Here is a 21,422-nt window from a genome sequence, read left to right on the forward strand (position 1 = left end):
ACTACAACTGCGACACCAACCACTACAACTGCGGCACCAACAACTACAACTGCGGCACCAACCACTACAACTGCTGCACCAACCACTACAATAGCTGCACCAACAACTACAACTGCGGCACCAACAACTACAACTGCTGCTCCAACCACAACAACTGCTGCACCAACCACAACAACAGCTTCACCAACCACTACAACTGCTGCACCAACCACTACAACTGCGGCACCAACCACTACAACTGCGGCACAAACAACTACAACTGCGGCACCAACCACAACAACTGCTGCACCAACCACAACAACAGCTGCACCAACAACTACAACTGCGGCACCAACAACTACAACAGCTGCACCAACAACTACAACAGCTGCACCAACCACTACAACTGCTGCACCAACCACTACAACTGCTGCACCAACCACAACAACAGCTGCACCAACCACAACAACAGCTGCAATAACAACTACAACAGCTGCACCAACCACTACAACTGTGGCACCAACAACTACAACAGCTGCACCAACAACTACAACAGCTGCACCAACCACTACAACTGCTGCACCAACCACTACAACTGCGGCACCAACAACTACAACTGCGGCACCAACCACAACAACAGCTGCACCAACAACTACGACTGCGGCACCAACAACTACAACTGCTGCTCCAACCACAACAACTGCTGCACCAACCACAACAACAGCTGCACCAACCACTACAACTGCTGCACCAACAACTACAACAGCTGCACCAACCACAACAACAGCTGCACCAACCACTACAACTGCTGCACCAACCACTACAACTGCGGCACCAACAACTACAACTGCGGCACCAACCACAACAACAGCTGCACCAACAACTACAACTGCGGCACCAACAACTACAACTGCTGCTCCAACCACAACAACTGCTGCACCAACCACAACAACAGCTGCACCAACAACTACAACTGCTGCACCAACAACTACAACAGCTGCACCAACCACAACAACAGCTGCACCAACCACTACAACTGCTGCACCAACCACTACAACTGCGGCACCAACAACTACAACTGCGGCACCAACCACAACAACAGCTGCACCAACAACTACAACTGCGGCACCAACAACTACAACTGCTGCTCCAACCACTACAACTGCGGCACCAACCACAACAACAGCTGCACCAACCACTACAACTGCGGCACCAACAACTACAACTGCTGCACCAACAACTACAACTGCGGCACCAACCACAACAACAGCTGCACCAACCACTACAACAGCTGCACCAACAACTACAACAGCTGCACCAACCACTACAACTGCGGCACCAACCACTACAACTACGGCACCAACAACTACAACTGCGGCTCCAACCACAACAACTGCAGCACCAACCACTACAACTGCGGCACCAACCACTACAACTGCGGCACCAACAACTACAACTGCGGCACCAACAACTACAACTGCGGCACCAACCACAACAACAGCTGCACCAACAACTACAACTGCGGCACCAACCACTACAACTGCGGCACCAACCACTACAACTACGGCACCAACAACTACAACTGCGGCTCCAACAACTACAACTGTGGCTCCAACCACAACAACTGCTGGACCAACAACTACAACTGCGGCACCAACAACTACAACTGCTGCTCCAACCACAACAACTGCTGCACCAACCACAACAACAGCTGCACCAACCACTACAACAGCTGCACAAACAACTACAACAGCTGCACCAACCACTACAACTGCGGCACCAACCACTACAACTACGGCACCAACAACTACAACTGCGGCTCCAACCACAACAACTGCAGCACCAACCACTACAACTGCGGCACCAACCACTACAACTGCGGCACCAACAACTACAACTGCGGCACCAACCACAACAACAGCTGCACCAACAACTACAACTGCGGCACCAACAACTACAACTCTGGCTCCAACCACAACAACTGCTGCACCAACAACTACAACTGCGGCACCAACCACTACAACTACGGCACCAACAACTACAACTGCGGCTCCAACTACAACAACTGCAGCACCAACCACTACAACTGCGGCACCAACCACTACAACTGCGGCACCAACAACTACAACTGCGGCACCAACCACAACAACAGCTGCACCAACAACTACAACTGCGGCACCAACAACTACAACTGCGGCTCCAACCACAACAACTGCTGCACCAACCACAACAACAGCTGCACCAACAACAACTGCTGCTCCAACCACAACAACTGCTGCACCAACAACTACAACTGTGGCACCAACAACTACAACTGCTGCACCAACCACAACAACAGCTGCACCAACAACTACAACTGCTGCACCAACAACTACAACTGCGGCACCAACAACTACAACTGCTGCACCAACCACAACAACAGCTGCACCAACAACTACAACTGCTGCACCAACAACTCCAACTGTGTCACCAACAACTACAACTGCTGCACCAACCACAACAACAGCTGCACCAACAACTACAACTGCTGCACCAACAACTACAACTGCGGCTCCAACAACTACAACTGCGGCTTCAACCACAACAACTGCTGCACCAACAACTACAACTGCTGCACCAACAACTAAAACTGCGGCACCAACAACTACAACTGCGGCTCCAACCACAACAACTGCTGCACCAACCACAACAACTGCTGCACCAACAACAACTGCTGCACCGACCACAACAACTGCTGCACCGACCACAACAACTGCTGCACCAACCACAACAAGAGCTGCACCAACAACTACAACTGCGGCACCAACAACTACAACTGCTGCTCCAACCACAACAACTGCTGCTCCAACCACAACAACTGCGGCTCCAACCACAACAACAGCTGCACCAACCACTACAACTGCGGCACCAACCACTACAACTGCTGCACCAACCACAACAACAGCTGCACCAACCACAACAACAGCTGCACCAACAACAACTGCTGCTCCAACCACAACAACTGCTGCACCAACAACTACAACTGCTGCACCAACCACAACAACAGCTGCACCAACAACTACAACTGCGGCACCAACAACTACAACTGCGGCACCAACAACTACAACTGCGGCACCAACAACTACAACTGCTGCACCAACCACAACAACAGCTGCACCAACAACTACAACTGCTGCACCAACAACTCCAACTGTGGCACCAACAACTACAACTGCTGCACCAACCACAACAACAGCTGCACCAACAACTACAACTGCTGCACCAACAACTACAACTGCGGCTCCAACAACTACAACTGCGGCTTCAACCACAACAACTGCTGCACCAACAACTACAACTGCTGCACCAACAACTACAACTGCGGCACCAACAACTACAACTGCGGCACCAACAACTACAACTGCTGCACCAACCACAACAACAGCTGCACCAACAACTACAACTGCTGCACCAACAACTCCAACTGTGGCACCAACAACTACAACTGCTGCACCAACCACAACAACAGCTGCACCAACAACTACAACTGCTGCACCAACAACTACAACTGCGGCTCCAACAACTACAACTGCGGCTGCAACCACAACAACTGCTGCACCAACAACTACAACTGCGGCTCCAACCACAACAACTGCAGCACCAACAACAACTGCTGCACCGACCACAACAACTGCTGCACCAACAACTACAACTGCGGCACCAACAACTACAACTGCTGCTCCAACCACAACAACTGCTGCACCAACAACTACAACTGCGGCTCCAACCACAACAACTGCTGCACCGACCACAACAACTGCTGCACCAACCACAACAACAGCTGCACCAACAACTACAACTGCGGCACCAACAACTACAACTGCTGCTCCAACCACAACAACTGCTGCACCAACAACTACAACTGCGGCTCCAACCACAACAACAGCTGCACCAACAACTACAACTGCGGCACCAACAACTACAACTGCTGCTCCAACCACAACAACTGCTGCACCAACAACAACTGCTGCTCCAACCACAACAACTGCTGCACCGACCACAACAACTGCTGCACCAACCACAACAACAGCTGCACCAACAACTACAACTGCGGCACCAACAACTACAACTGCTGCTCCAACCACAACAACTGCTGCACCAACAACTACAACTGCGGCTCCAACCACAACAACAGCTGCACCAACAACTACAACTGCGGCACCAACCACTACAACTGCGGCTCCAACCACAACAACTGCTGCACCAACCACTACAACAGCTGCACCAACAACTACAACTGCTGCTCCAACCACAACAACTGCTGCACCAACAACTACAACTGCTGCTCCAACCACAACAACTGCTGCACCAACAACTACAACTGCTGCTCCAACCACCACAACAGCTGCACCAACCACAACAACAGCTGCACCAACAACTACAACTGCTGCTCCAACCACAACAACTGCTGCACCAACAACTACAACTGCTGCTCCAACCACAACAACTGCTGCACCAACAACTACAACTGCTGCTCCAACCACAACAACTGCTGCACCAACAACAACTGCTGCTCCAACCACAACAACTGCTGCACCGACCACAACTACTGCTGCACCAACCACAACAACAGCTGCACCAACAACTACAACTGCGGCTCCAACCACAACAACAGCTGCACCAACAACTACAACTGCGGCACCAACCACTACAACTGCGGCTCCAACCACAACAACTGCTGCACCAACCACTACAACAGCTGCACCAACAACTACAACTGCTGCTCCAACCACAACAACTGCTGCACCAACAACTACAACTGCGGCACCAACCACAACAACAGCTGCACCAACCACCACAAATGCTGCACCAACCACCACTAGCACTGCACCAACCACCACAACTGCTGCAGCACCAACCACCACAACTGCTGCTCCAACCACCACAAGTGCTGCTCCAACCAGTACAACTGCTGCACCAACAACTACAACTGCTGCACCGACCACAACAACAGCTGCACCAACAACTAAAACTGCTGCTCCAACCACAACAACTGCTGCTCCAACCACTACAACTGCTGCTGCAGCAATCCCCACAAATGCTGCACCAACCACCACTAGCACTGCTCCAACAACAACAACAGCTGCTCCAACCACTACAACTGCTGCTGCAGCAATCCCCACAAATGCTACACCATCCACCGCAACTGTTGCACCAACTACAATAACTGATGCTCCAACTACAATAACTGATGCTCCAACTACAATAACTGATGCTCCAACTACAATAACTGATGCACCAACTACAATAACTGATGCTCCAACTACAATAACTGATGCTCCAACTACAATAACTGATGCACCAACTACAATAACTGATGCTCCAACTACAATAACTGATGCTCCAACTACAATAACTGATGCACCAACTACAATAACTGATGCTCCAACCACCACAACAGCTACACCAACCACCACAACTGCTGCACCAACCACCACAACTGCTGCACCAACCACCACTAGCACTGCACCAACCACCACAACTGCTGCTGCAGCAATCCCCACAAATGCTGCACCAATCACCAGTACAACAACTACCAGTAATGCATGTTCCATCAGACTGGGCGTGCTCCACCTGCTGCTTGGACTTTTTATCTTTTTCTGCTAGTAAACCAACAAACAATTTCCCTTTCATCTTTATTTGATAGAAAAATTGAACAATATACATGTTATTAAAAGGTTTTAAAGGAAAATAATTGAAAAAGTCAGGGAACATTTTTTTATTTTCTTTATGCACTCATTATTCAGAAATGTTATTTAGAATATTTGTTTAATTATAGTTGTTTTGATATTTTTAATCTTTCGGAAAATGAAGGAAATGTTTGAACTTTGCAATTTCTTTTCTTTGTATTTATTATTATACTACTAATAAGTAAAATGATAACTGTTCATCATTATCAACATATTTATTTATTTATTTATCTCCTTCTCTGTGTTTATCATACTTTGTCTTCATTGCTGTCTTTACTTCTATTGATCATATTTTAATAAAGATCAAGTCCTTTCAGATCATCCCTTTTTGGACATTTTGTGTATGTCAGGCAGAATGTTGTCATTCATGTGGACAAATGATTCATAACTAAGATTTATTCAGTTTTATTGAATTCATTTCTGAAATTCCTTATAAAGCATTATTTCCACATAATTTTACAATTTTATACGTTGGGTTCTGCATTTATTTCCATTTGTATTTTCTATAAAACAATATTACTTACTCTTTATCTAAACTGGATGAATTTAAGTACCCCAGCCATGGGATCAGAAATACAGTTTTCCTTTTTCTTAAATTTCTTCATTAATACAGAGGAATACTTTAATTGAACAAATATTGACTGGATACATGTTAGATTTTGACCTTTTCTAACACATATGATGTTGAAGTGACATCCTCCAAATAAAGTCCACTTCAAAAATATGACTTCAAATGTAAGTTTAGAATATCTCGAGAAAAAGAAATGTAAATACACATTTATCCTAATTATAGGACTGTATGATTAAAACTAGTGACGACAAACACAAACTTTGGTGTCGGGTGAAACTAACTCAAAGGGTATCCCTGAAAAATCATTGGAACTGATCACTTCAACTCAAATTTCATTCTTGAACAAAACAAAAACATCTGTTTAATTTTCTGTGGTCACATGACCTGAATTAGCAAATTAAGTTTTAAAATAAAATAAAATAAAAAACAGCCAAGAAATGATTTTCTGTGAGCATCAAAAACGACCTGGAACCATCTGGAAAGCGGGTTTCAGTTTTTGACACATAAGTATATGTTGGTGAACTTAAAAAACGTCCGTTTAGCTGTGGTGACTTGTTTCATCATGCTATGATGAAAAGGAGGAGAGTGTCTCAATGGCGTTGTTGTAGAGATGAGAATACACTCAATCAGGTAAATCTCTCGCTCCATCAAAGGTTGCTAGAAATTTGGGTGTCATGATTGATGACCAACTAACCTTCAAAGATCACATTACCTCGGTTACTCGTTCGTGCCGCTTTGCATTACTGAACATAAAAAAGATCAGACCATACCTGACCCAACATGCCCCCCAGCTCCAGGTGCAGGCCATGGTCATCTCCCACCTTCACTACTGCAACGCTCTCCTAACTGGTCTCCTAACTGGTTTCCTAACTGGTCTCCTAACTGGTTTCCTAACTGGTTTCCTAACTGGTCTCCTAACTGGTCTCCTAACTGGTCTCCTAACTGGTCTCCTAACTGGTTTCCTAACTGCTCTCCTAACTGGTTTCCTAACTGGTCTCCTAACTGGTCTCCAGCCTGTGAAACCTCTGCAGATGGTCCAGAACGCGGCGGCTCGGCTGGTCTTGGATCAGCCTAAAAGAACACGTCCCCCCTCTGTTCATTGAACTCCTCTGGCTGCCCTTAGCCGCCCGCATCAGATCCAAGTCCCTGATGTTAGCTACAAAGAGCTTAATGGAACGGCTCCATCTACTTGGATGCTCCTGCAAAGGCTTCTGTCCCAACTGGGTCCCTCCGTTGGTCCCAGGATTGTCGTCTAGCAGCTCCTACACCACGCCTAAGACAATCCAAACTCTGTTCATGTGTCGTCCCACGATGGTGGAATGACCTACCGAGCGCTACCAGAACAGGGGCGTCCCTGTCTATCTTCAAGAAGCTCCTGAAAACCCAGCTCTTCAGAGAGCATCTCCTATCCCAGCACTTATCTTGTACTTCCTTACCCCCTCTATCTCTGCCCTTTATCTTTCTGCACTTCCTTCTATGCCTGCACCCTATCTCTACTCTGTCCCCTCTGACAGAGTCGGACTCCTGGGTTCCTTCTATGTAGCTTATTGTTAGCTTTATATATAGCTTTGTTATATCTTCATTTGTAAGTCGCTTTGGATAAAAGCGTCTGATAAATACATAAACATAAACATAAACATAAATTGTGCTGGATCGAACATTTAGTACTACTCAGGAGGTGCATTATCATAATCCTGGATAGCTCATACGCAGTTCTCACCTATTCCGCTTACAGGGTCTTTACTAAAAACTTCAAAACAATAACAGCAAAAAGATGGAAACTTTTACTTGTAATTTATACAAATTTAGTTTATATGACCATCAATCCATCCATTTTGTTCCGTTTATCCAAGGTCGGGTCGGACAGGCAACAGGTCTAAGAGGGAAACCTGGACCATCTGGGAGTACCGTAGCTCCCTGAATATGGTCGCTGCAGGCCTCGAGCCTGGTGGACATCAGGCCCTCGAGCCTGGTGGACATCAAGCCCTCCTGCCCTGTGGCAGGTCCCAGGAAACAGGGGAGCCTATTGCAGCCAGTCGCTGGCTGCCCTCTACGGGGGAGCTTCTCTCCCCCAGGTCTATATCCCCATAGCCCTCTCCCTTCTGGCTCCTGTACACAGCACACACTCACACATGTAGGGTTTTTGGGGCGTGTGTTTTCTGTGGGGTGTCGTGGATGGGGCCACATAGGTGGTCCCCTTTACTGCACTCTGCAGTTCCCCTCTTTTAATTACAACTTAGACTACTACTCATCAAACACACACACACACACACATTAGGTCTTGGGGGGTATTTGCACTGAGTGGCGGGGCTCTTTGGGGATGTAGGCTGCCCAGAGGGCCGCGCTCCCAGTTCTACAAGGTTGGCTGCCCCTCAGTTTTAATCACTCACTATTAAAAAATATTGAAGAGCCAGAAGGGTGAGGGGAGGGGTCTTCCCACACCCCTGCTTCCTGGTTGCTGCCCGGGGCGGGAGGGAACAGGAGGATGAGTTATTCTGCTGGTTCAGGGTCTGTGGTGGCTGGGGGGCTGCTGGCCCCCTGAGTGCCCGCAGCGCCACACCCCAGCGGAGTTGAGGGAGGGAGGACGTGTGGATGTATGGGATGTGCAAGTGTGTGTGGTAATGACCTTCTGGGCCTGGGTCTGGGACTTGCTGTCCTCGGGTCTGCTTGGGCTGTTCCCGATGGGGGGGCGGCATTGCCTCCCCACGCTGCTCGCGACTTCACCCACCTGTGGGCACGTCTTGACTCCCGGGGCACTTGGCCAGGGGCGCTGGGGCAGGCGCTGACCCACTGTGTGGCTGTCTGGGGCGCTTGGCCCTCCTGGGTATTGGGTGGGGCCTCTGCCGGGGGGTTTGAGGGCGCTCGGGCTCCTGGGGCCCGGGTCTGGTACAGGGCCCATGTCTGGGCGGCTGGGGCCTGGCGGGGTCGGTGGGCTGTTGCCCCTGGCTCCCGGGGGGTGCCTCTGCCCTATGCTTATGGGGGCTCTTTTCGGGGAATTCCTCTGCCGTCTTCTGGGTGGATGCGCGGTTTTCCCTGCGGTGGGCTTCCCGGGATCTGTGCTCCGTGGGGGCTGCTGGTGGCCTGGGTCTTCTGGCCCTCTCTGTGGTTTCAGGTCATCTATCCACAGCTGTGTTGTATGCGATTGCCACTACTTGAGCTTGTTTTTGTTTGTTTGTGTGTCTGTTTTTTCTCTGATTGTCTGCTTTCAGGTGCTCCTGGTGGCTCTAAGGCTGGATTCCCCACAGAGGCCGTGGATTGTCGTGTGTTTTGTTTTTACAGGTGTAGCAGCTGGTTGTCTGGTTTTTTGTTCTATTTTTGTTCTGTTTCTTCTTTTTTACTTTTCCTCGTCCCCCAGTCCGGTTTGGCACTATTACATGTTAACTATTGTGACAAAAATAAATAAATGGGCAGTTGATGGGCATCAAGGGGAGCTTTGCATTTATAAAGCTTCCCTTGGCAAAGTAAATCTGTTTGGCATAAAAGGTAATCAGATTACAATTCTGCTGCAGTAAAGCTGGACAGGACGAGGGAAAAAATGAAAAGCAAAAATATTCTGAAATCCCTTTTTGACATTTTCTAATATGAATAAGAATTTACACAATCAGATGCTTTCAGCATGTTTTGGTAGGAAGAAATGTATCTATAGAAGTCTAAAGACTGATGTAGGAATGCCACAGAAATATCTAAAGAGCGTCACTCTGACGTGGAGTCATCAATACTTCTAGTTCATCATGTACAATGCGGCTGAAAGAAAGAGAAAAAGGGCGAGAAAAATGTTTGAAAAACCTGTTCTGGAGGGATGGACGGGAGTATGCAAGTTATTTATATGTTGTTTGTGTGTATCATCTGACATAAATACATGTTGACGAAAATAAGGTGTGTTAAGGTGTGTTAAATTCTGGCAGTGGTTCAATAGAACAGGGAGGAGAGTATCTGAAAGGTCGGGATGAGAAAACACCCAGTCAATGAGGTCACATGTGCAGCGTATAAATTGTAGCGCTGCTCGGGAGGTGCAGCATCATTATCCAGGAACACTGACCAGCAGTTCTCACCTGCTCATCACAATGAAGCTGATTCTTACTCTGACTCTCATCTGGGCTCTCTCCAGCACAGGTAACTCCACTTACAGCGTTTTTACAGCAGCTTATTTAGAAAGTAAAGACTTAGATTAAAGAATCATTTTCTTTTAACTTTTTAATCTTCGAGAACTTTAAATATAAATAAATATACATGTACATATATGTAAGATGTGACATGATTTTTTCCAAACACTGTTATTCTCTTGATTACAGCTGGAGCCCTGGTCTGTGAGGCCTGTGCAGATCAGCAGTGTTCAACCACAGTACCAAAGACATGTGGCACAGAGACAATGTGTATAACAGCGGCCATTACAGGTATTTTCATCCTCATGTCCTACTTTAAGATCCAGTTAAAGACAGTAAGTGTTCTCTGAGTTTATGTGTGATTTCCATCAACATTAACAAACTGCACTTTGACTCTGCAGCCACTTCATCTGGATCTACAGCACAGCAAATCTTCAAGGACTGTGCTCCATCCTCCCAGTGTCCAGCCACAGGCAGTCAGACATTTTCAGTCAACTTGGGGTTTGCAAGTGCATTAGCATCGGCTGAGTGCTGCAACAACATAGACAGCTGCAACTCACAAAGTCTATCATGTAAGTAAACTCAGTGTAAGCTGCTCTGTGACCACCAGAAAACATCAGAGTGATAAGAAACAATATTCTGTCTTCTTTCTGTGGTGTTTGACACGTCTCTCCTCCAGAAATGAACTGTTCTGATCTTCTGTGTTTCAGTCCCTTCTTCTCAGCCAGCTAACAGTCTGCAGTGTGTTGTTTGTGACCCTTCCACCTCTCAATGCAGCGCTGCTATTCAGTGTTCAGGAGAGGAGGACAACTGCATCCAAGCAGCTGGTGAGTTTTCATCTGGAAAAGTTTTTAAAAAATGTAATCTTTGAATCTGGTTCCCACCTGAAAACATTTCAGACAAATTTCACCGATAAAGTTTTGTTAAATCAAAAAGGGAAGAAAAGTTATTTAACAATCCTCTTTCCTTGAAGATTTTATGACAGATTCTCGAACAAGTTACAAATTTAAACAAAGTTCAACCTGTTTTAAGTCTGTAATACTCAGCACAGCTGGTGATTGTTCTGACAGATGTTTTGTAATTTTCTAATTCAACACAGCAGCTGAAAAGTGTTCGATACCCACTGATCTAGTTTTGTGTTGTTTTTATTTTTTTGTAAAAACATGACTTGAAAGTTTAAACTCTACTTTTTAATCCTCAGTAACAAATGGATCCACAACATATCCAGCACTGGGCTGTGTGACTCAGAACACATGTGCAGCAGCTTCCAGTCTCGGTACTCTACCTTTCATGGAAAATGTTGGTACCATCAGCAGTGGACCGACCTGCTGTACCACCACTTTGTGTAACAGTCAGGTGACAACAACAACTGCTGCTCCAACCACAACAACTGCTGCTCCGACCACAACAACTGCTGCTCCAACAACTACAACTGCTGCACCAACAACTACAACAGCTGCACCAACCACAACAACTGCGGCACCAACCACTACAACTGCGGCACCAACAACTACAACTGCGGCACCAACCACAACAACTGCTGCACCAACAACTACAACTGCTGCACCAACCACTACAACAGCTGCACCAACAACTACAACTGCTGCACCAACAACTACAACTGCGGCACCAACCACAACAACTGCTGCACCATCAACTACAACTGCTGCACCAACCACTACAACTGCGGCACCAACCACAACAACTGCTGCACCAACAACTACAACTGCGGCTCCAACCACAACAACTGCAGCACCAACCACAACAACTGCGGCACCAACCACTACAACTGCGGCACCAACAACTACAACTGCTGCACCAACCACAACAACTGCTGCACCAACCACTACAACAGCTGCACCAACAACTACAACTGCGGCTCCAACCACAACAACTGCAGCACCAACCACAACAACTGCGGCACCAACCACTACAACTGCTGCACCAACCACAACAACTGCTGCTCCAACCACAACAACAGCTGCACCAACAACTACAACTGCGGCTCCAACCACAACAACTGCTGCACCAACCACAACAACTGCGGCACCAACCACTACAACTGCGGCACCAACAACTACAACTGCTGCTCCAACCACAACAACTGCTGCTCCAACCACAACAACAGCTGCACCAACCACTACAACTGCGGCTCCAACCACAACAACTGCTGCACCAACCACAACAACTGCGGCACCAACCACTACAACTGCTGCACCAACAACTACAACTGCGGCACCAACCACAACAACTGCTGCACCAACAACTACAACAGCTGCACCAACAACTACAACTGCGGCTCCAACCACAACAACTGCAGCACCAACCACAACAACTGCGGCACCAACCACTACAACTGCGGCACCAACCACTACAACTGCTGCTCCAACCACAACAACTGCTGCACCAACAACTACAACAGCTGCACCAACAACTACAACTGCGGCTCCAACCACAACAACTGCAGCACCAACCACAACAACTGCTGCTCCAACCACAACAACTGCTGCACCAACTACAACAACAGCTGCACCAACAACAACTGCTGCACCAACCACTACAACTGCGGCACCAACCACAACAACAGCTGCACCAACCACTACAACAGCTGCACCAACAACTACAACTGCGGCTCCAACCACAACAACTGCAGCACCAACCACAACAACTGCGGCACCAACCACTACAACTGCGGCTCCAACCACAACAACAGCTGCACCAACCACAACAACTGCTGCACCAACCACAACAACAGCTGCACCAACTACAACAACAGCTGCACCAACAACAACTGCGGCACCAACAACTACAACTGCTGCTCCAACCACAACAACTGCGGCTCCAACCACAACAACTGCTGCACCAACAACTACAACTGCTGCACCAACCACAACAACTGCTGCACCAACCACAACTGCTGCTCCAACCACAACAACTGCTGCACCAAGAACTACAACTGTGGCACCAACAACTACAACTGCTGCACCAACCACAACTGCTGCACCAACCACAACTGCTGCTCCAACCACAACAACTGCTGCACCAACCACAACTACAGCTGCACCAACCACAACAACTGCTGCTCCAACCACAACAACTGCGGCTCCAACCACAACAACTGCTGCACCAACCACAACAACAGCTGCACCAACCACAACTGCTGCTCCTACCACTACAACTGCTGCTCCAACCACTACAACCGCTGCAGCACCAACCACCACAAATGCTGCAGCACCAACCACCACAACTGCTGCTCCAACCACTACAACTGCTGCACCAACCACCACAAATGCTGCACCAACCACCACAAATGCTGCACCAACCACCACAACTGCTGCTCCTACCACTACAACAGCTGCACCAACCACCACAACTGCTGCAGCACCAACCACCACAACTGCTGCTCCAACCACCACAACAGCTGCACCAACCACCACAACAGCTGCTCCAACCACTACAACTGCTGCTGCAGCAATCCCCACAAATGCTGCACCAATCACCAGTACAACAACTACCAGTAATGCATGTTCCATCAGACTGGGCGTGCTCCACCTGCTGCTTGGACTTTTTATCTTTTTCTGCTAGTAAACCAACAAACAATTTCCCTTTCATCTTTATTTGATAGAAAAATTGAACAATATACATGTTATTAAAAGGTTTTAAAGGAAAATAATTGAAAAAGTCAGGGAACATTTTTTTATTTTCTTTATGCACTCATTATTCAGAAATGTTATTTAGAATATTTGTTTAATTATAGTTGTTTTGATATTTTTAATCTTTTGGAAAATGAAGGAAATGTTTGAACTTTGCAATTTCTTTTCTTTGTATTTATTATTATACTACTAATAAGTAAAATTATAACTGTTATCATTATCAACATATTTATTTATCTATTTATCTCCTTCTCTGTGTTTATCATACTTTGTCTTCATTGCTGTCTTTACTTCTATTGATCATATTTTAATAAAGATCAAGTCCTTTCAGATCATCCCTTTTTGGACATTTTGTGTATGTCAGGCAGAATGTTGTCATTCATGTGGACAAATTATTCATAAATGAGATTTATTCAGTTTTATTGAATTCATTTATGAAATTCCTTACAAAGCATTATTTCCACATAATTTTACAATTTTATACGTTGGGTTCTGCATTTATTTCCATTTGTATTTTCTATAAAATAATATTACTTACTCTTTATCTAAACTGGATGAATTTAAGTATCCCAGCCATGGGATCAGAAATACAGTTTTCCTTTTTCTTAAATTTCTTCATTAATACAGAGGAATACTTTAATTGAACAAATATTGACTGGATACATGTTAGATTTTGACCTTTTCTAACACATATGATGTTGAAGTGACATCCTCCAAATAAAGTCCACTTCAAAAATATGACTTCAAATGTAAGTTTAGAATATCTCGAGAAAAAGAAATGTAAATACACATTTATCCTAATTATAGGACTGTATGATTAAAACTAGTGACGACAAACACAAACTTTGGTGTCGGGTGAAACTAACTCAAAGGGTATCCCTGAAAAATCATTGGAACTGATCACTTCAACTCAAATTTCATTCTTGAACAAAACAAAAACATCTGTTTAATTTCCTGTGGTCACATGACCTGAATTAGCAAATTAAGTTTTAAAATAAAATAAAAACAGCCAAGAAATTATTTTCTGTGAGCATCAAAAACGACCTGGAACCATCTGGAAAACGGGTTTCAGTTTTTGACACATAAGTATATGTTGGTGAACTTAAAAAACGTCTGTTTAGCTGTGTTGACTTGTTTCATCATGCTATGATGAAAAGGAGGAGAGTGTCTCTGTGGCGATGTTGTAGAGATGAGAATACACTCAATCAGGTAAATCTCTCGCTCCATCAAAGGTTGCTAGAAACCTGGGTGTCATGATTGATGACCAACTAACCTTCAAAGATCACGTTACCTCGGTTGCTCGTTCGTGCCGCTTTGCATTACTAAACATAAGAAAGATCAGACCATACCTGACCCAACATGCCCCCCAGCTCCTGGTGCAGGCCATGGTCATCTCCCACCTTGACTCCTGCAACGCTCTCCTAACTGGTCACCTAACTGGTCTCCTAACTGGTCTCCTAACTGGACTCCTAACTGGTCTCCTAACTGGTTTCCTAACTGGTTTCCTAACTGCTCTCCTAACTGGTCTCCTAACTGGTCTCCTAACTGGTTTCCTAACTGGTTTCCTAACTGGTTTCCTAACTGGTCTCCTAACTGGTCTCCAGCCTGTGAAACCTCTGCAGATGGTCCAGAACGCGGCGGTGCGTCTGGTCTTGGATCAGCCTAAAAGAACACGCCCCCCCTCTGTTCATTGAGCTCCTCTGGCTGCCCTTAGCCGCCCGCATCAGGTTCAAGTCCCTGATGTTAGCTACAAAGAGCTTAATGGAACGGCTCCATCTACTTGAATGCTCTTGCAAAGGCTTCTGTCCCAACTGGGTCCCTCCGTTGGTCCCAGGATTGTCGTCTAGCAGCTCCTACACCACGCCTAAGACAATCCAAACTCTGTTCATGTGTCGTCCCACGATGGTGGAATGACCTACCGAGCGCTACCAGAACAGGGGCGTCCCTGTCTATCTTCAAGAAGCTCCTGAAAACCCAGCTCTTCAGAGAGCATCTCCTATCCCAGCACTTACCTTGTACTTCCCTCCCCCCTCTATCTCTGCACTTTATCTTTCTGCACTTCCTTCTATGCCTGCACCCTATCTCTACTCTGTCCCCTCTGACAGAGTCGGACTCCTGGGTTCCTTCTATGTAGTTTATTGTTAGCTTTTTATAAAGCTGTTATATCTTCATTTGTAAGTCGCTTTGGATAAAAGCGTCTGATAAATACATAAACATAAACATAAACATAAATTGTGCTGAATCGAACATTTAGTACTACTCAGGAGGTGCATTATCATAATCCTGGATAGCTCATACGCAGTTCTCACCTATTCCGCTTACAGGGTCTTTACTAAAAACTTCAAAACAATAACAGCAAAAAGATGGAAACTTTTACTTGTAATTTATACAAATTTAGTTTATATGACCATCAATCCATCCATTTTGTTCCGTTTATCCAAGGTCGGGTCGGACAGGCAACAGGTCTAAGAGGGAAACCTGGACCATCTGGGAGTACCGTAGCTCCCTGAATATGGTCGCTGCAGGCCTCGAGCCTGGTGGACATCAGGCCCTCCTGCCCTGTGGCAGGTCCCAGGAAACAGGGGAGCCTATTGCAGCCAGTCGCTGGCTGCCCTCTCCGGGGGAGCTTCTCTCCCCCAGGTCTATATCCCCATAGCCCTCTCCCTTCTGGCTCCTGTACACAGCACACACTCACACATGTAGGGTTTTGGGGGCGTGTGTTTTTTGTGGGGTGTCGGGGATGGGGCCACATAGGTGGTCCCCTTTACTGCACTCTGCAGTTCTCCTCTTTTAATTACACCTTAGACTACAACTCATCAAACACACACACACACACATTAGGTCTTGGGGGGTATTTGCACTGAGTGGCGGGGCTCTTTGGGCATGTAGGCTGCCCAGAGAGCCGCGCTCCCAGTTCTACAAGGTTGGCTGCCCCTCAGTTTTAATCGCTCACTATTAAAAAATATTGAAGAGCCAGAAGGGTGAGGGGAGGGGTCTTCCCACACCCCTGCTGCCTGGTTGCTGCCCGCGGCGGGAGGGGCCAGGAGGATGAGTTATTCTGCTGGTTCGGGGTCTGTGGTGGCTGGGGGGCTGCTGGCCCCCTGAGTGCCCGCTGCGCCACACCCCAGCGGAGTTGAGGGAGGGAGGACGTGTGGATGTATGGGATGTGCAAGTGTGTGTGGTGATGACTGGGCCTGGATCTGGAACTTGCTGTCCTCTGGTCTGCTTGTGCTTCTCCCGATGGGGGGGCGGCATTGCCTCCCCACGCTGCTCGCGACTTCACCCACCTGTGGGCACGTCTTGACTCCCGGGGCACTTGGCCAGGGGCGCTGGGGCAGGCGCTGACCCACTGTGTGGCTGTCTGGGGCGCTTGGCCCTCCTGGGTATTGGGTGGGGCCTCTGCCGGGGGGGTTGGGGGCGCTCGGGCTCCCGGGGCCCGGTTCTGGTACACGGCCCGGGTCTGGGCGGCTGGGGCCTGGTGGGGTCGGTGGGCTGTTGCCCCTGGCTCCCGGGGGGCCTCTGCCCTATGCTTATGGGGGCTCTTTTCGGGGAATTCCTCTGCCGTCTTCTGGGTGGATGCGCAGTTGTCCCTGCGGTGGGCTTCCCGGGATCTGTGCTCCGTGGGGGCTGCTGGTGGCCTGGGTCTTCTGGCCCTCTCTGTGGTTTCAGGTCATCTATCCACAGCTGTGTTGTATGCGATTGCCACTACTTGAGCTTGTTTTTGTTTGTTTGTGTGTCTGTTTTTTCTCTGATTGTCTGCTTTCAGGTGCTCCTGGTGGCTCTAAGGCTGGATTCCCCACAGAGGCCGTGGATTGTCGTGTGTTTTGTTTTTACAGGTGTAGCAGCTGGTTGTCTGGTTTTTTGTTCTATTTTTGTTCTGTTTCTTCTTTTTTACTTTTCCTCGTCCCCCAGTCCGGTTTGGCACTATTATATGTTAACTATTGTGACAAAAATAAATAAATGGGCAGTTGATGGGCATCAAGGGGAGCTTTGCATTTATAAAGCTTCCCTTGGCAAAGTAAATCTGTTTGGCATAAAAAGTATTCAGATTACAATTCTGCTGCAGTAAAGCTGGACAGGACGAGGGAAAAAATGAAGAGCAAAAATCTTCTGAAATCCCTTTTTGACATTTTCTAATATGAATAAGAATTTACACAATCAGATGCCTTCAGCATGTTTTGGTAGGAAGAAATGTATCTATAGAAGTCTAAAGACTGATGTAGGAATGCCACAGAAATATCTAAAGAGCGTCACTCTGACGTGGAGTCATCAATACTTCTAGTTCATCATGTACAATGCGGCTGAAAGAAAGAGAAAAAGGGCGAGAAAAATGTTTGAAAAACCTGTTCTGGAGGGATGGACGGGAGTATGCAAGTTATTTATATGTTGTTTGTGTGTATCATCTGACATAAATACATGTTGACGAAAATAAGGTGTGTTAAGGTGTGTTAAATTCTGGCAGTGGTTCAATAGAACAGGGAGGAGAGTATCTGAATGGTCGGGATGAGAAAACACCCAGTCCATGAGGTCACATGTGCAGCGTATAAATTGTAGCGCTGCTCGGGAGGTGCAGCATCATTATCCAGGAACACTGACCAGCAGTTCTCACCTGCTCATCACAATGAAGCTGATTCTTACTCTGACTCTCATCTGGGCTCTCTCCAGCACAGGTAACTCCACTTACAGCGTTTTTACAGCAGCTTATTCAGAAAGTAAAGACTTAGATTAAAGAATCGTTTTATTTTAACTTTTTAGTCTTCGAGAACTTCGAGTCTTTATAGGAAGACTAGTAGCACTACTTATATGTACATACATATAAATATACATGTACATATATGTAAGATGTGACATGATTTTTTCCAAACACTGTTATTCTCTTGATTACAGCTGGAGCCCTGGTCTGTGAGGCCTGTGCAGATCAGCAGTGTTCAACCACAGTACCAAAGACATGTGGCACAGAGACAATGTGTATAACAGCGGCCATTACAGGTATTTTCATCCTCATGTCCTACTTTAAGATCCAGTTAAAGACAGTAAATGTTCTCTGAGTTTATGTGTGATTTCCATCAACATTAACAAACTGCACTTTGACTCTGCAGCCACTTCATCTGGATCTACAGCACAGCAAATCTTCAAGGACTGTGCTCCATCCTCCCAGTGTCCAGCCACAGGCAGTCAGACATTTTCAGTCAACTTGGGGTTTGCAAGTGCATTAGCATCGGCTGAGTGCTGCAACAACATAGACAGCTGCAACTCACAAAGTCTATCATGTAAGTAAACTCAGTGTAAGCTGCTCTGTGACCACCAGAAAACATCAGAGTGATAAGAAACAATATTCTGTCTTCTTTCTGTGGTGTTTGACACGTCTCTCCTCCAGAAATGAACTGTTCTGATCTTCTGTGTTTCAGTCCCTTCTTCTCAGCCAGCTAACAGTCTGCAGTGTGTTGTTTGTGACCCTTCCACCTCTCAATGCAGCGCTGCTATTCAGTGTTCAGGAGAGGAGGACAACTGCATCCAAGCAGCTGGTGAGTTTTCATCTGGAAAAGTTTTTAAAAAATGTAATCTTTGAATCTGGTTCCCACCTGAAAACATTTCAGACGAATTTCACCAATAAAGTTTTGTTAAATCAAAAAGTGAAGAAAAGTTATTTAACAATCCTCTTTCTTTGAAGATTTTATGACAGATTCTCGAACAAGTTACAAATTTAAACAAAGTTCAACCTGTTTTAGGTCTGTAATACTCAGCACAGCTGGTGATTGTTCTGACAGATGTTTTGTAATTTTCTAATTCAACACAGCAGCTGAAAAGTGTTCGATACCCACTGATCTAGTTTTGTGTTGTTTTTATTTTTTTGTAAAAACATGACTTGAAAGTTTAAACTCTACTTTTTAATCCTCAGTAACAAATGGATCCACAACATATCCAGCACTGGGCTGTGTGACTCAGAACACATGTGCAGCAGCTACCAGTCTCGGTACTCTACCTTTCATGGAAAATGTTGGTACCATCAGCAGTGGACCGACCTGTTGTACCACCACTTTGTGTAACAGTCAGGTGACAACAACAACTGCTGCTCCAACCACAACAACTGCTGCTCCAACCACAACAACTGCGGCACCAACAACTACAACTGCGGCACCAACCACTACAACTGCGGCACCAACAACTACAACTGCTGCACCAACAACTACAACAGCTGCACCAACAACTACAACTGCGGCACCAACAACTACAACTGCTGCACCAACAACTACAACTGCTGCACCAACAACTACAACTGCGGCACCAACCACTACAACAGCTGCACCAACCACTACGACTGCGGCTCCAACCACAACAACTGCTGCTCCAACAACTACAACTGTGGCACCAACCACAACAACTGCTGCACCAACAACTACAACTGCGGCACCAACCACTACAACAGCTGCACCAACCACTACGACTGCGGCACCAACCACTACAACAGTGGCACCAACAACTACAACTGCGGCACCAACCACTACAACTGCCGCTCCAACCACAACAACTGCTGCTCCAACAACTACAACTGTGGCACCAACAACAACAACTGCTGCACCAACAACTACAACTGCGGCACCAACAACTATAACTGCGGCAACAACCACTACAACAGCTGCACCAACCACTACGACTGCGGCACCAACCACTACAACAGTGGCACCAACAACTACAACTGCGGCACCAACCACTACAACTGCGGCTCCAACCACAACAACAGCTGTACCAACCACTACAACTTCTGCACCAACCACTACAACAGCGGCACCAACAACTACAACTGCGGCACCAACCACAACAACAGCTGCACCAACAACTACAACTGCTGCACCAACAACTACAACTGCGGCACCAACCACAACAACAGCTGCACCAACAACTACAACTGTGGCTCCAACCACAACAACTGCTGCACCAACAACTACAACTGCGGCACCAACCACTACAACTTCTGCACCAACCACTACAACTGCGGCACCAACAACTACAACTGCGGCACCAACCACTACAACTGCGGCACCAACCACTACAACTGCGGCACCAACAACTACAACTGCGGCACCAACCACAACAACAGCTGCACCAACAACCACAACTGCGGCACCAACAACTACAACTGCTGCTCCAACCACAACAACTGCTGCTCCAACCACAACAACTGCTGCACCAACAACTACAACTGCTGCTCCAACCACAACAACTGCTGCACCAACCACAACAACTGCTGCACCAACCACAACAACAGCTGCACCAACCACAACAACAGCTGCACCAACAACAACTGCTGCACCGACCACAACAACTGCTGCACCGACCACAACAACAGCTGCACCGACCACAACAACAGCTGCACCAACAACTACAA

General features: G+C 47.0%; 1 protein-coding gene across 1 annotated transcript in view; it reads left to right on the forward strand.

Annotated features, from left to right (window-relative positions):
* The window catches only part of LOC140279323 (uncharacterized), an 85,610-nt gene that overhangs the window by 11,664 nt on the left and 52,524 nt on the right, over positions 1 to 21,422 (forward strand). Inside the window, exons 8-19 of the mRNA XM_072374439.1 lie at positions 3,286 to 3,342; positions 8,283 to 8,413; positions 10,277 to 10,392; positions 10,572 to 10,673; positions 10,784 to 10,954; positions 11,093 to 11,209; positions 11,584 to 11,819; positions 18,576 to 18,705; positions 18,923 to 19,024; positions 19,135 to 19,305; positions 19,444 to 19,560; positions 19,935 to 20,149. Of these exons, the coding sequence (XP_072230540.1) occupies positions 3,286 to 3,342; positions 8,283 to 8,413; positions 10,277 to 10,392; positions 10,572 to 10,673; positions 10,784 to 10,954; positions 11,093 to 11,209; positions 11,584 to 11,819; positions 18,576 to 18,705; positions 18,923 to 19,024; positions 19,135 to 19,305; positions 19,444 to 19,560; positions 19,935 to 20,149 (1,665 nt within the window). The remainder of the gene's footprint in view (positions 1 to 3,285; positions 3,343 to 8,282; positions 8,414 to 10,276; positions 10,393 to 10,571; positions 10,674 to 10,783; positions 10,955 to 11,092; positions 11,210 to 11,583; positions 11,820 to 18,575; positions 18,706 to 18,922; positions 19,025 to 19,134; positions 19,306 to 19,443; positions 19,561 to 19,934; positions 20,150 to 21,422) is intronic.

The sequence above is a fragment of the Leuresthes tenuis genome, unplaced genomic scaffold (genome assembly GCF_036924035.1).
Source record: "Leuresthes tenuis unplaced genomic scaffold, fLeuTen1.0.hap1 SCAF_21, whole genome shotgun sequence".
In the NCBI taxonomy this organism is placed as follows: domain Eukaryota; kingdom Metazoa; phylum Chordata; class Actinopteri; order Atheriniformes; family Atherinopsidae; genus Leuresthes; species Leuresthes tenuis.